Source organism: Podarcis pityusensis (genome assembly GCF_964106645.2).
Source record: "Podarcis pityusensis genome assembly, chromosome: 14".
In the NCBI taxonomy this organism is placed as follows: domain Eukaryota; kingdom Metazoa; phylum Chordata; class Lepidosauria; order Squamata; family Lacertidae; genus Podarcis; species Podarcis pityusensis.
Genome location: NC_138039.1, coordinates 43,915,978 through 43,931,823, shown reverse-complemented (window position 1 = coordinate 43,931,823; position 15,846 = coordinate 43,915,978). Strand labels below are relative to the sequence as shown.

The following is a 15,846-nucleotide window of genomic DNA, read 5'->3' as shown; positions in this document are numbered from 1 at the left end:
AGGCAGTTTCTCTGGGGCCTCCTGGGTGCAGCAGGGGGTTGGAGATTCTGCTGATCCGCATATTGCAATGTCATTGGTCCAAATTCTCCAGCAATTCACTCAGCAGCTAGTGCATGCTTGTACGGATCTCTTCCCAGTTAGTTCCTCGGATGCTAATGCTCAACATGAACAAAGGTCTGTGTGTTTTTTAACCATACCAACACATAGGAAAGCATTGGTACCACCCACCTGCAGTCTGGAGTGGTACACTCCATTTTACTAACTCACTCTTCAATGTCCTTATTCTACTAGGTGCATAGATCAATCTGCATGTCTGTACACACACACACACACACACACACACGTGCAGGCATGCAGTGTCTGCTCAAGACATTCTGCCGCCTGAAGCCCAAGAGAAGATGGCACTAGACGATGAGGGACCATCCACCTGTCAATCTTCTGACACCACAATGACATCAGGTGACTAAAGGATGCACAGTCCCACCCACCTATCCAAGCTGACCTGCGTCTCTGCTCATCAGCTGATAAGGAGAGGGTTCAATCCTGCAGGCTGTAAGGATCTGCTTCACCAGTGTGCCCTCTGCAGGTAATGTTCTGCCAAAGTGCCATGCAGCAGGATTAAACCCCATCCCTCTTGCCCATCATCCGACATCACCCAGTGTCATCAGCTGATGGACAGGTGGGTATGGTTTGGGGAAAATGGCCTTGCAGGCCAACTTGCACCCCTGGTGAGCCAAGATTGAACAGTGGACCAGAGCTTCCTCACCCCTGTGCTAATAGAATGACTTTCTTGGATACGCCGTTGTCTGTCTGGAACTTTTTATTTTGTTTTATTTGGACACAGCATGCCCTTAGAAATGGGTGTTCAAAACTGCCTCTTTTCATCAGCATCTAATGCCATATAATTAGTTGAGTTTATATGCTGCCTTTCCACATTGAGCTGTACCCAAAGTGGCTTAGAACATCCACTTCTTATAAAAAATACAACAACAAAAACTGATTTTTGTATTTCAAGGGTAGAGAAATTCCTTTCGTACCTTCCAGCACTCTCTAGGGATCTTTTCTTTAGGGCCTCCTTTCTCTTCTTCTTCTTCTTTTCTCCTCCTCCTCCTCTTCCAACTGGTCCCCCACTCTCTTCCTCCTCCTCCTCCTCCTCATCTTCCTCCTCCTCTTCTTCACTGCCAGAACCAGACCCACTCTCACTGCCGCTTTCACTTTCAGACCCACTCACCGTCTCAGGCTCTGGCAAAAAAAGGAAGAGAGAGAAAGAGGGGAGGAGCCCCACACTTACAAACACACATGCAACAGGTTGTGCAGAAAAAGGCGGGGGCATTTATTGTATAAATGCAATAAGAAATACAGTAACTGTAAAACACAGCAAAAGAGGTGCAACTCAAGATGAAGGCACCGATCAAAAGATCTGGCTAAAAAATAATTACAAAGAGCTGGATCCTAAAAACTATGCAGGTTGGATGCCAGACTGACCTTTCAGGTTTTTTTCCGCCTGAGGGCCACATTTACTTGTGAGCAATGTCCCAGGGGCCTTGTACCATGGTGGGTGTGACCAAAGTAGCTGCAGACACACACACACCATTCTCCATCCTCCACCAAGGCAAGGTGGTGATATTAGCCCAGGTCAAAGACTCATTCCGACCAGGTAAGATGACTAGAGGAGGGTGGAGGGTGTGACCTGAGAGGGCATGGTGTGAGTGGAGCCCCAAGACAGAGAGGGCTGGATGGCTGCAATTGGCTCCCAGGCCTGAGTTTCCCCAGTCTTGTTTTTAGGAGATGGAATTCCACAAACATGGGGCACCACCACAGAAAAGACCCTGCCTCCCTGTTGCACGGAAGTCGTTCACATTCTCGTAGACATTGCAGCTGGGTGCACCTTGTGTTAGAACACCCACAGGAGTAGCTGGTGCCCATTGAGACTGGTGGGGTGGCTGGAAGGCAGGGTGTCAGGGCTAATGACAGGCAGAGCCAACCGATTCTAGTTTTGCTCCCGTCATCCTCCGAGACGAAGCAAGGGGAAGATGACAGGCAGGGCCGCCCCTGGGACTAGCTGTAAATAGGTAGGTGGGGGCTAGCTGAGGGCAGACTGAGGTTGGTGGGGCACTGCCCCACTTGCCCTAATGGACCAGCCACCACTGCACTACTATGGGCCATCCTTGTGTCCCATAGGCAATCCAACTAATTCTCAAAATAACTACTGGCAACTGGCCTGCATCTTCAGTGGCCCAGGTGCCCAGCTCCTTTCCTTGGTCTTCCTTTGTCTACCTTACATCAAGTCGGACTTTTGGGTTCAAGTAGCTCAGTACATGGACCAGTAGCAGGCTCTCCAGGGTTTCAGGCAGGGGATTGAACCTGTGACCTTTTGCATGCAAAGCCATGTGCTCTACCACTGAACTACGTGCTGGGAATCTGAATACGTGCAGCTTCACACACAGTCAATTAGGAGTTTGGCTGACAGCCAAGACATTGTAAAGGAGTAAAATCTGCCTAGAGATATAGAGACCTGGAGACAGCTCCCTCATTGGTCAAGCTCACTCAAAGGAATAATGATTTATGGCCTACAGAATGGAATGTGTTAGTAGAGTGTTGAGAGTTAAGAGCTAGTGTGAGAATCGTGTGGTGAGAGAGCTAGTTAAAGATCCGTGTTCTGTTCTGTTCCTGTAAATAGTAACTTGCAGTCCACTGTATATAATAAACACCTATAAGTAACAAGTTACTGGTTCCTCTTCGTCCATCCTGCCTGCAACCGATTGCTTTCGTGAACTCTGCGTATACTCTGCTAAGGTCTGGCTAAGGTCCTGCAACAGGTCAAAAAGTTGCAAAACACCAATACTACGTCCCTTCCCTTTAAGAGTGGAGCCCAATATGGTATGTGCTGCCCACATGCAGAAGCCGTGGTGATTTCAGAATTCCAGACTTCTCGCATGTCAGAGCTGCTAGTTTAAGCTTGATCACCCACTTCCATTGATAGGCAACACACAAGACAATATGAAATAAATTGTGGGAAGTGCTTGCATTTGACTGAAGAAAACTGCACCCTCTAGTGTTTGTGTGCTGGTGGTGTTTCACCATTACAAACTAGTGAAAACTGCTGGAATACAGCAAGCTACCTTATAGCATATCAGATGGATTAATCTAGCTAGCTCAGGCATAGGCAAACTCAGCCCTCCAGATGTTTTGGGACTACAACTCCCATCATTCCTGACCACCGGTCCTATTAGCTAGAGATGATAGGAGTTGTAGTCCCAAAACATCTGGAGGGCTGAGTTTGCCTATTCCTGAGCTAGTTCATCACTGCCAGCTCTTCATAGTCTCAGACACAGGTTTTCCCTGTCACCTGCTATCTTATCTCTTTGAAACTCAAATATGTCAGACTGAAACTGGGACCTTCTGCATGCAAAGCAAGTATTCTAACCCTGAGCAATGGCCCCTTCTCCTCTCACCACTGTCAGCAGATTCTGTTGCCCCGGACTCTCCCTCTGAATCAGAATAGAAGGGCTTCTCAACTTTATCCTTCCTCTTCTCGCGGCTAGTGCACTTGGTCCATTCTGGAACCTGGCCAGAGCAGAGAAAGAGAGAGAGAGAGAGAAATTTCACTACACAGAAGTGAGCACATTAAAAAGGCCTGCATGTGAATGAAATGGGACCAGAAAGAGCAGCCTGAAAGAATGAGAGACTTAGATCCACATCACACCAAAGGGAGTTAATTTTTTTCCTGCATCAGACAAAATAAAAAATAAGTGTGCAATGTCACACTGTAGCATGCAATGTGCTTATTTGCTGCAACTGAAGGCAGGTTGTTTAATGCCATGTGTGCACAAGGTGAAACAGAGAAACATGCAGTTATTGCACGTAAGGAGTGCACATGGCATATGATGTGCACTTTCTACATGGCGTTGATATCCATGTAGGAATATAGCCTTCTATGGAGCAGCCCTCAGAAGGGTGAGCCAAGATGAGTCAAGGTTTTCGGAATCCTGCTTGATGCACTCAAAGCACGTTTGGCTCTATGGCAGGAAGTTCACAGGTTGAGCCAGCTAGTCCCAATCATGGACAGCAACTGCAAGAACTTTGCCACAACTGCAGTTGTTTCCAGGGAGAAGCCTATTGTTTGTGCTAGCATTTGCAGTGACAGCACAAATCCAATTCACGAATGCACAGAGCGTGGTTAATGATACACCTGGGTTTTTGCTATTTTATATTTTTATTGATTTACTGTACTTGCGTATTGACTGCAGCTTTACTATATTTTCTTTTCTCTTAATCTGTTCACTGCTTCGGGGGCCTTAGCTAAAAAGTGGTATATCAATAAACTGATGGTGATGATAATATCCAGGCGGGAATCGCTGCAGCAAAGCACAGCCTGTCCAGGTTCTGGTGCAACACAGGAACTTGCATATTACACCAAGATCAAAGTACTACGTCTCCTGTGACTGACTGCAGCTGTCCAAAATCTTCCTCATAACCTGCGACCTGACCCTTTTAACAGGAAATGGCAAGGACTAAATCTGGGTCATTCTGCACAGAAAGTTATAGCCTTTCCCTAAGGCCTGCTCTGGTGAGATGGCCAGAAGAAGACATGTGTACAGTGGTACCTCGGGTTAAGTACTTAATTCGTTCCAGAGGTCCGTTCTTTACCTGAAATTGTTCTTAACCTGAAGCACCACTTTGGCTAATGATGCCTCCTGCTGTTGCCACGCTGCCGGAGCACAATTTCTGTTCTCATCCTGAGGCAAAGTTCTTAACCTGAGGTAATATTTCTGGGTTGGCGGAGTCTGTAACCTGAAGCGTATGTAACCCAAAGCGTATGTAACCCGAGGTACCACTGTACATGTACCTAGAGGTTCTGCATCCTATCTTCCCTCCACTTTAGAGTAGCAAACACAAGTTGATTCTATTTTCTCCTCACAATAACGCAGTGAGGTAGGTTCCATCTAAGGGAAGGTAGCTGTAGCAAGTTCCATGGTTGCGTAACGCCTTGAAATGAGACCCCCGCTCCCAGCTGATCTACACCCAGTACTGGACCATATACCACCTGACCCTGCTGGCTCACACTTCTGGAGACAGCAGAATTGTTTGAAAGCCTCAAGGCAATCTGTCACCCAGTTAAATGCAGCTTAGCTGTTCAACGGATTCCTTAAAATTGGGTTAGCTTTGCACTGGGGTAAAACCAAACAGTTCTGCAGCAAAATAAATAAATGCACACACATCATGGAAGTCACCATCTCAGAAAAAGCATTCCCTCCCAGGTGAGAGAGAACATGAGAATACCTTTGCTAAGATTGTGTTTGCCACCTGCTGTTTTTGAAAGGGGCGATCTTTAGCTGATCAAAAGGCATATCAATCCATTAGTCCTAACTGGTCAATTAAAGGTTAGTTTGAACACACTGCACACACAGTCAGAGCTACAGTGCAGAGAAGAAAACTGAAGGAGGAGGAAGAGGAAGGAAATAGCAGCATGAGAGCAAGAGGGGAAGAACATCACTGCACCAGCAAACACCACCTCTATCCGCTCGCCCAGCAGCCCAATGTTGCTTTCCATGGGGCCGACTGACTCTTCCTGAGGAGGGGCGAAAAAGCAGGGGGGTGGGTAAGACTCACAAGAGCTGGATCAAGCTAAAGGCCCACCAAGCCCAGCACAATGGCCAACCAGATGCCTGTGGCAGCTGTGATGAACCCTCCAGATGTTCCTGACTACAATTCCCATTCACCATTGGCCATGCCTGCTGGGGTGGACGGGAGTTGCAGTTCAGCAGCTTCTGGAGGGCCACCAATGGTTCCCTACCCTTGGCCTATGGGAGGTCCACAATCAGAGTGGCCCACATCCAAGGGCCTTCACGGTGGTGGGGTCCTCCCTGTGGAATGCCCTCCCATCAGATGTCAAACAGATTAACAACTATTTGACTTTTAGAAGACATCTGAAGGCATGTTTTCGATGGCTGGTGCTTTATTGTGTTTTTAATATTTTGTTGAGAGCCACCCAGAGTGGCTGGGGCAGCAGCAGGAACAACAACAAAAACTTTTTTCAGCTGGAACTCGCCAGAACTTTCAGGTGGGCACATTGCCATTCTAAGAGAACAAAGGGGGCATTCATGGCGAGTTCCGGCACCTCTTTTTCTAGAAAAATTGTACTACTACTACAGGTGAAACTCGAAAAATTAGAATATCATGGAAAAGTTCATTGATTTCCATAATTCAACTTGAAAGGTGAAACTAATACATGAGATAGATTTGTGACATGCAAAGCGAGATATGTCAAGCCTATATTTGCTATAATTGTGATGATCATGGTGTACAGCTGGTGAAAACCCCAAATTAACCATCTCAGAAAATTAGAATATTCAAGGACATCAGCAAAGCAAGGATTGCAAATGGAGCAAGATTGGACCTCTGAGAAGTGGAAGCACATCTCGCTTTGCATGTCATGAGTCGATCTCATATATTAGTTTCACCTTTTAAGTTGAATTACTGAAATAAATGAACTTTTCCATGATATTCTAATTTTTCGAGTTTCACCTGTACTACTACTACTACTACTACTATAACCATTGTAAGGAAGGCAGGGCAGGCAGGACCATTGCCTTGGCAGCCATTGTCAGCAAGGGCTGGCAAGCCATTTCACAATGTTTCTCAGAGAAATGCCAGCTTTCCCATTACTCCTGGGCAGAGGGGAAGCCAATACCTCCACGTTGCGCACGGATGGGTCAGGAGCTTCGCTGGGCCAGTCTGGGAGCTCCTGGTAGCCTACGGCCTTGGCATTGAGGAGGTGCGAAAGCGAGCCCAGCTGGAAGTGGTCACGGTCTGCAAGGAGCAGCAAAGCATCAGCATCCACACAGGCCCACCCAACAGCGCCGCCTCCCCACCACCCGTGGCCCTTCGTTAGGCAGAGTGATTTGTGTAAAGCAGGTGGAGCCCAGAGAGAACATAAATCGTGATAATACTTTAAACTGGTCAAAAACAGTATAAAATGCGAGGAGAAACGAACAGAGGGGTTCGTTTTATTTACAGGCCTAATTCATAGCATGGAGACGTCCAACAACTACACTTACGGGGGGAAACTCCCACAGAACTACACAACCAATCAGAGCACACGTTACCTCAGCAAGGATCATGCCAGTTGCTAGGCAACACCACCAAACACCCCTCTTGGTTGGCTAACTATAAATTCTTTTTTAAAAAATGATTTTCAATTTTATAGGTAAAGGTAAAGGGACCCCTGACCATTAGGTCCAGTCATGACCGACTCTGGGGTTGCGGTGCTCATCTCATTTTATTGGCCGAGGGAGCCAGCGTTTGTCCACAGACAGCTTCCAGGTCATGTGGCCAGCATGACTAAACCACTTCTGGCGAACCAGAGTAGCGCACGGAAACGCCGTTTACCTTCCCTCCGGAGCGGTACCTATTTATCAACTTGCACTTTGACGTGCTTTCGAACTGCTAGGTTGGCAGGAGCAGGGACCGAGCAACAGAAGCTCACCCTATCACAGGGATTCGAACCGCCAACCTTCTGATCAGCAAGTCCTAAGCTCTGTGGTTTAACCCAATAATTTTACAATTATTTTAACATTTTGAAACTCGACTTCCCTTCCGCTCTTTCTGCGGTTCCTTAATTTTTTATATTTTCTACATATTCCAAATTAACTTACTCATTTATTCATCTATAAATTCTGTTTATATAACCTGTAGGTTAATTCTGAATGAGAACCGATTTCTCCCTGCTGTGCTACCATCAACACACCCATGACCTGTTCCCTCGGCTGCTCCTTTTATACCTCACTCTACCTTTGAAAGACGACTCCAAGATTGGGGCGGGCTTTTGGGCCAGGAAGAGCTTCTTGGCGTACTTGTTGAGGGCCCCACTCTTCTCGGTGGGCACAATGAGCTGGCGGATGAAGCGGGCACGGTCCCGGATGTCGTAATTCTGGTCGTACTTGGCCAGGTTCAGCACATACTGGGTCAGCAGTTTGCTCTGTGGCAGAGAAGACCGCATTGCACAAGAGGAACTGGGCCCTGGCAAAGAGTTGGGCAAGCCAGTGGCCTCCCCGACAGTCTCTTAGGCCAGAGGCAGAAAACAAACCAATACAGAACTACAGCAAAAAGGGCGCTTTAAAAAAAGATGCATTCATGGGATTGCTTCATTGAGTATTTTAATTATGAATATTTAAATTTTAATGTTGGTGCGACTGGTTTTTTTACCTTGCAAATTTCTTAGAAGCCTATTTTGGCATTAAGAAGTATGTTAAAAAAAAATAAGGGCATAACAGAATATAATAATAATAATAATAATAATAATAATAATAATAATAATAATTTATTTATACCCTGCCCATCTGGTTGCGTCTCCCCAGCTACTCTGGGCGGCTTCCAACTGAATATTAAAAATATGGCGCTCAAGTGCATTCTTGCACCTATGGGGCATGTCCTTTGCCTTTTGCTCCCCCCACAACACAAACACAAGTCAGTCCATACAGTCGGATCAGTTTTTTGGTGTCCAAATAAATTGGCATGGCCGCCTTAGATTCACTAATTTCAATGGGTCTACTATGAACTTAGCTCAGGGGTGGGGAATCTCAGACCTGGAAGCCAAATGTGGCCCTCCAAGCCTCTCTAACTGGCCCTTGGAACACTATCCTGGACACACCCTCCTCATGCGTATTCCCTGGCTGGAATGTATCCCCGTACTTGAACAATGCTTCTTGCTTGCCTGGAAGGAGTGGTGTGTGTGTATGTGTAGAAACCAATTTATATAAAAAAAGATGGATGTCTTTCGAAAACCAGCACCGTTCTGAAGCTTCAGTTCTTGTTCCTGCTTTTCTGTGTTTGGTGCAACCCCCCTTTTGGGGGGAGCTGGGAGAGAGGAGGAACGGCCCCAGCAGAAACAGACAGACCAAAGGTAGGACCTTCTTGGTGACAGCCCCCTGACTGTAGCCCCACTGATTGTGGGTTGCCCTTCTTATGGAACTCACTTGGGACCTACTTTTTGGTGCCACATTATTTTCCTGTGTTTTTGCACTAATTATATTTTAAAGCCACTCCTGCTGTTTTTACAGCTGCTGGATGTGTGGCTTTTCATTATTTCTATCACACACATTCAGTCGCTAGAGAATTGGGAAATCTATTTATGTCGAGAAAGGTGGGAGAGAGATGTTCTGAAATAATACATAAATAACATATGTGTGTTAAAACTTAACTGGCTGAGGCTTGTTTCAGAGCCGCGCTCCAGAGGTGCTTGGAGCATCTCAGAAGCACAGTGGCAAAATGAGTCCCAGACTTCATCTCCAGCTCTGGAGAGGTGAACTCCCCAAGTCAGTTAAGACTCTGTGGCCTGCCCACCCTCCCTCCCTCTCTCAGACACCTTCGTCCCCTATCTAGGCAAGCAAGAGACATTATAGGATTCCAGGAAGGCAAAACACTCAACGCGTATGTGAAGCAGGGCCACTGGAGAGTTTTGAGGGCCAAGTAGAGGCTTGGAGGGCCACATTTGCCCCAGCCCCAAATCCAAAGTTCCTCTGCCTTGAGATGATTAACACCTTCAGCACAAAACCAGAGGTAAAGGGTAAAGGGACCCCTGACCATTAGGTCCAGTCGTGGCCGACTCTGGGGTTGAGGCGCTCATCTCGCTTTATTGGCCGAGGGAGCCGGCGTACAGCTTCCGGGTCATGTGGCCAGCATGGCTAAGCCTCTTCTGGCGAACCAGAGCAGTGCACGGAAATGCCGTTTACCTTCCCGCTGGAGCGGTACCTATTTATCTACTTGCACTTTGACGTGCTTTCGAACTGCTAGGTTGGCGGGAGCAGGAAACTGCTAGGTTGGCAGGAGCAGGGACCGAACAACGGGAGCTCACTCTGTCACGGGGATTCGAACCACCGACCTTCTGATCAGCAACCATCGACCTTCTAACCCACAGCACATACTGTATATACTGTAACCAGTTACAGTATATTAAATATGTGCCCTTGGCATGCAGACAGCAATCCTACCCACCCTGCTAATTGCATTCAACGGGAAAGCTGCCACTCCTATTTAATTCTCGGAAAGATCTTTACCTGCTTGGAGTTGGTCAGGTAAAGCTTGGCTGCCAAGTTGATGACCTGCAGCTTCACAATGTCCTCCTCGCTGGTGAAGGACTTGGCCATCTTACGCAGCACATCAGGGGCAATCTTGGGCACATGCTCACAGTACTCGCCGATCAGCCATAAGATGCTGGCACGAGCCATGGGTACCTATGCACAAGAAACAGCACTGCATCTCCTCTTGAGATCCCTGGACCAGCCTTTCCCACTCCCCCCCCCCTTTCCTCATCAGAGCCCACCCATCAGGAGAGCATCTTCTGCCAGCTCAGGCCCCCACCTGGATGTTGTCGGTCAGCTTTGCCATGTGCTTGATGATCTCGCTGTGCTGAGACGGCTGCATCTGCAGGAGTTTCTTAATGACAACCACAGACTCGGCCACAACCAGCTCTAAGTAACAGGATGGGGAAAGTGTTAAGGCTGTATGCAAGGATGCTCAATCTGCCTCTCATCTCCCCAGTGGCCGTGTTCGTTTTGTAGAATCACAGAGCTGAAAGGGACCTCAAAGAGAATGTGGTCCAACTCTCTGCTGAAACAGGAAATCCACTCCTACAGGAACCCTGATAGGTGGCCTTCCAGCCTCCGATTAAAAACTTCCAACAAAAGCAACCAAGTTTGTAGATCTCATGACTGTGCCCTGGGCAATCTCAGGGGTGTGTAGCCCATCTCACAGCCATAATGTAGAGCTTCAGTGCTCTACATAGTTCTGCTCCAACAAAAATTTCACAAACTATATGCCAACGTGTATACTAAGAAATGAGCTCTTGCTTTTCAAGCCACCACCCTCTGGACCACACGCCCCGATTTTCCTAGCTGAAAAAGGATTCTCACCATCTCGGTTGGACAGCAGCTGCACAAGGCCGTTGAGACATGTGTCACGCACTTTGCCAATGTTGGTGGCGCAACGGCCAATGGCCTGGATGGTGGCTGCCACAAAGTCTTTGTCCATGCTCCGGATGTAAGTCTGTGGGAACAAAAAGATACAAGGAGCTGTCTGGGAATGCCCATGCGGAGATGGGTGTGGCTGGACCTGTGCCATGCGGGCTGCATGCTAGACCTCAAATGCACCATAATTATAATGGGAGGAACCATAGCTCAGTAGCAAAGCTCATGTGGTGCATGCACAACCTTCCTGGCATCAGGTGAGGGAGAATACCCTAGCCTGAGACCGTGGAGCATGGCTGCCAGTTGGAAGCCTGCTGTGGTTTTTTTTACAAGTACTTTGAAGGTAAGGCTGCTCGCCTTCATAGCAATCTCGGTGCCACATCCATTCTCACTGCAGCACCTGCAAACTTCCTAGCATCAGTTTCAGTTGATGTGGTCTGGTGAGATGCACAAGTTTCATGTCACCCAGGAAAGGGTCTCCTCAAACCCTTTGCCTCTTAGCTTATTAAAGCTAGTCCCATGGACTGCAAGAGGATCAAATCTATCCATTCTTAAGGAAATCAGCCCTGAGTGCTCACTGGAAGGACAGATCGTGAAGCTGAGGCTCCAATACTTTGGCCACCTCATGAGAAGAGAAGACTCCCTGGAAAAGACCCTGATGTTGGGAAAGATGGAGGGCACAAGGAGAAGGGGACAACGGAGGACGAGATGGTTGGACAGTGTTCTCGAAGCAACCAGCATGAGTTTGACCAAACTGCGGGAGGAGGGGAAGACAGGAGTGCCTGGCGTGCTCTGGTCCATGGGGTCACGAAGAGTCGGACACGACTAAACGACTAAACAACAACAAGCGGGCATGTCTGAGTAGACACAGAGTGTGGTCAATGCATCCTTGTGGGAGGAAGTGGTCCTGGCCATCCTGAAAGAGAGGGTGATCCAACCACTTTTGAAAAAGCTTGTGACAACTACTGCCCAGCCACAAATGCCAGCTTTTCAGAGGAGGTGATCCAGAAGGTTGCGGCGTAGCAATTAGTGGTGCTCTTAGACACAACAGATTTTCTTGAACCTTTTCACTCTGGGTTCAGGTTGGGTTATGGGGCTGAATGGGCCTGAATGGAATGACCTTTATTGGGAGACGAACAGGGAGAATGCAACCCTTATTTTCTTGCTTGATCTCTCAGAGGAGCATTGGCCATGGTACCCTTCTGAGCCAACTGAGAGGGGTGGGTATTGGAGGCACTCTTCCACAGTTGTTCCAATCCTATCTCCAGAGTGAATAAGGCTGGGTGGTAGTAATAATAATAATAATAATAATAATAATAATAATAATAATAAATTATTTATACCCCACCCATCTGGCTGGGCTTCCCCAGCCACTCTGGACAGCTTCCAAAAAATATTAAAATACCGTAATACATCAAACATTAAAAGCTTCCCTAAGCAGGGCTGCCTTCAGATGTCTTCTAAAAGTCTGGTAGTTGTTGTTCTCTTTGACATCTGGTGGGAGGGCGTTCCACAGGGCAGGTGCCACTACCAAGAAGGCCCTCTGCCTGGTTCCCTGTAACTTGGCTTCTCGCAGTGAGGGAACCGCCAGAAGGCCCTCAAGTGCGGGACCTCAGTGTTTGGGTAGAACAATGGGGGTGGAGATGCTCCTTCAGATATACTGGACCGAGGCCATTTAGGGCTTTAAAGGTCAGCACCAAAACTTTGAATTGTGCTTGGAAACGTACTTATCTTTTGCCCCCCTGGCAGCTGTGCTTTGGGGTGCGGCAGGGTACCATCCTTGTTACCAGAGCTGTTTTAACATCTGTATGAAGCTGCTGGGATTGGTCATCAGGAGATTTAGGATGAGGTCTCATCCACATGCTGCTGCTGACCTAGCTCTACTTCTGTTTGAATCAGGAGTGGGTGTGAAGTGGTGGGCTGGATGATGGCTGGTTAAGTGGCTGAATCCTGGCAAGATGGAGATGCTGTGGGCAGGCAATTCCCAAACCATTATAATGAGTCAATTGCCAGCTGTGGATGGGGTCGTACTCCCCATTAAAGAGCGGGTTTGCAGTCTGGAGGAGCTCCTGGATTTGTGTCACTAGAGTCCCAGGTGGCCTCTGGAATTCCATCCCCTTGCATATTAGACAGACACCATCTCTGTTGCCTTTTCAGTGTCTACTGGATACCTTCCTCTCCCAACAACTTTTTCAGCAGAGATCTTTCCAAATCTGCATCTGTTTTAAAGATTGCACGTTGTTTTAAAAGTTTCTTTTATGATTTAATCACTTGTTGTTTGCTACCCTGGGCTCCTTTGGAAGGAAAGGTGGGGTATAAATTAAATACCATATTTTTCGCTCTATAACACACACCAGACCATAACACGCACGTAGTTTTTAGAGGAGGAAAACAAGAAAAAAAATATTCTAAACGAAATAGTGGATATATGATTTTTGTGGTTCATGCTGTGGCCACAGACATGTGATCTGACAGTGAGTTTGGAGTAGCCCAATGCAAAAATCCTGAGGATCCATGTGGATCCATGCTTTGTAACCACGGAGGAGGGAAGGAAGGGGAACCATGGATCCTCTGCTCACGACTGCAGCATATCCCCCCGCCACCCGCAGGCATTCGCTCCATAACATGCACAGACATTTCCCCTTACTTTCTAGGAGGAAAAAAGTGAGTGTTATGGTGCCAAAAATACGGTAAATAAAAATAACAGTCAGCGCTGGACTAAATAGGACAAAACTATCTGAGCTGTTATAAGGCGTCCTCCTTTGTTTCCTAGCCAACTTAGACCTTAGAGTTTTCTTTTGGGTATGTAGTTACACTGGCAATGCCCATCCAGTGAGGCACATGGCATTATACTGGTCGAAAAGTCACTGTAAAATCTGCAGGCTACCCCCGTCTTCATTTCCTCTCCTATATACTATATGTCCATATCTAGTTTCTTATTCCTTATAATGTGCATGAATTGTGCTATAGTGCTCTCTCACACTCTTGCTCTCCCAGGCATGGGGAACCTTAAGCTCTCCAGATGTTGCTCTTGTCATCCCTGGCCACTGGCCATGCTTGCTGCAGCTGATGGGAGTTGTAGTTCAGCAACGCCTAGAGGGCCAAAGGTTCCCCACACCTGCTATAAACACCTGCTATAAATAAATTAGAGAGTTGCAAAAATAGAACAGAATTCGACCCCTGTTCAAGGACAGCTAGATTAAGGGCACCTTTAATGGTCTTTAAGATAAACTTTGGAATCACAACAGCTGGGATTCAGCTCCGAGAATTCCACCCTTTTCTCCTTCCTTAAGCCACATTTCTCTGACTTCCAGGAGACTCAGCTAATGAAACTGTACAGTCTCCCCTAATGTGTCAAAAACAAAGCCCCCTTGTCACCAAAGTCTCTTTCTAATGACCTCATTCACAACCCTTTAAACCAGAAAAACAGAAACTTATTGATTTGAAGCAGTCTGCCCTATGATTATAGGATGCTGGGGACAAACAACAAGGCATAGCTAGTTTATCTTGGGGTGGTAAAATTGTTGTGACTGTTCCTGGACTGGGATACTTTGGTCATAGCAGTTTAGCCACTGGTAACTTCAAGACTGAATTACTGCAGTGCATTCTTTGTGGGGCTTCCCTTGAAGTTGATCTGGAAGCTGCAGTTAGCGCAGAATGCAGACAGGATTGAAATTCTGCCAGCATATAATGCCTCTTCTCAAACAGCTGCACTAGCTGTCAATTTGTTACTGGGCCAAGTTCAAGGTTTTACTATTGGTATATATATATATATATATACGGCCCTTTGCGGCTTGGGACCAATTTACTTAAGACAGCGCCTTGCCCCATGTGTGCCTTGGTCTGCAGAACCTGCCACACAACGGTCTTCCAGATTTGCAAGAAACTGATATTTGGAACTCCCTGCCTGTTGACATTAGCCAGATGCCCTTGCTTTATCGCTTTAGACGCAAGCGGAAAACTTTTTTTAATTCAGCAAGATTACAAAGACATGTAATTTGGTCGTCCATCTTGGTTTTTGAAGTTTTAATAATTTTATTCGTGTTTTAATATTTTAAGGGTAGTTTTAAAAAAATAATTGCGTGGATTTTAGCTGGTCACTGCCAGAATCAATACACTGGATCAGATGAACTCTCACACCGCATCCACAGTATGCATTTAAAGCAGTATATCGCTTTTTAATGTACAGTACAAATGAGGCCTTTGTGTAATGTAATTCTTGCATTTTAAAATTGGATGTAATAATATGGGTTGAGGAGTTCAGTGGCATTCAAACCCAATTTAAAGTCAAATGCCCCATCTTAACTGGGTTACAGAATGCAGTGCAAGAATACGTTTTTAAATATTGATGGCTTGTTTGGGGCGAGTGATGTGCTTTGACCTTCCTGTGGGTTAGGAACTAGGTTTTGTCACTGAAGATGCTAGGAATTTAGCAAGTACAGAGACATTCCTGGCTCTGCACATATTGCTCCACCTCCAGCTCCTTTGCTAAGACCTTCCTCCAGCCCATTAGTCATGCTATACCTGGAACTCACGCAGGATGGTGGAGATGTTGGTCTCGTTTGCAAGGTTGGTCAGAACTTCCAGCTAGGAGGGCAGAAGAGAAAAGGGAGGAGTTACTCTAGGCGACAACAAAAAACTAAAAAGCTGTTATCTTCAGTGCAGCCTAGCACCCATCTATGGGTGCATCTCACACACCTTGAGGATCTTGATCTGGGTGGGGTCTGTGGATCTGATGTAGAAGCTTTTCAGGTATGGTTCAAACATTCCCTGCAGAGAGAAAGAAGCAGAATCAGCAGCAGTAGCATCCTTGGGGAAATGCCATGGTGAGCTCTGGATTTACAGAAGGACCCAGAAAACCTCTCTTCAAGCCATCTGG

At 46.8% G+C, this 15,846-nt stretch overlaps 1 protein-coding gene across 6 annotated transcripts in view; it reads right to left on the bottom strand.

The window, feature by feature from the left end:
• The window catches only part of AP3B2 (adaptor related protein complex 3 subunit beta 2), an 86,019-nt gene that overhangs the window by 24,101 nt on the left and 46,072 nt on the right, over positions 1 to 15,846 (bottom strand). For 3 of the 6 annotated variants that reach the window (XM_080980291.1, XM_080980293.1, XM_080980289.1), the window contains exons 11-20: positions 15,666 to 15,737; positions 15,492 to 15,554; positions 10,914 to 11,046; positions 10,363 to 10,472; positions 10,059 to 10,235; positions 7,795 to 7,981; positions 6,695 to 6,813; positions 5,516 to 5,572; positions 3,456 to 3,567; positions 1,038 to 1,242 (exon numbers count right to left, since the gene is read on the bottom strand). In XM_080980291.1, the coding sequence (XP_080836417.1) occupies positions 1,038 to 1,242; positions 3,456 to 3,567; positions 5,516 to 5,572; positions 6,695 to 6,813; positions 7,795 to 7,981; positions 10,059 to 10,235; positions 10,363 to 10,472; positions 10,914 to 11,046; positions 15,492 to 15,554; positions 15,666 to 15,737 (1,235 nt within the window). The remainder of the gene's footprint in view (positions 1 to 1,037; positions 1,243 to 3,455; positions 3,568 to 5,515; positions 5,573 to 6,694; positions 6,814 to 7,794; positions 7,982 to 10,058; positions 10,236 to 10,362; positions 10,473 to 10,913; positions 11,047 to 15,491; positions 15,555 to 15,665; positions 15,738 to 15,846) is intronic. The other 3 variants (XM_080980292.1, XM_080980294.1, XM_080980290.1) reach the window with 1 other exon arrangement.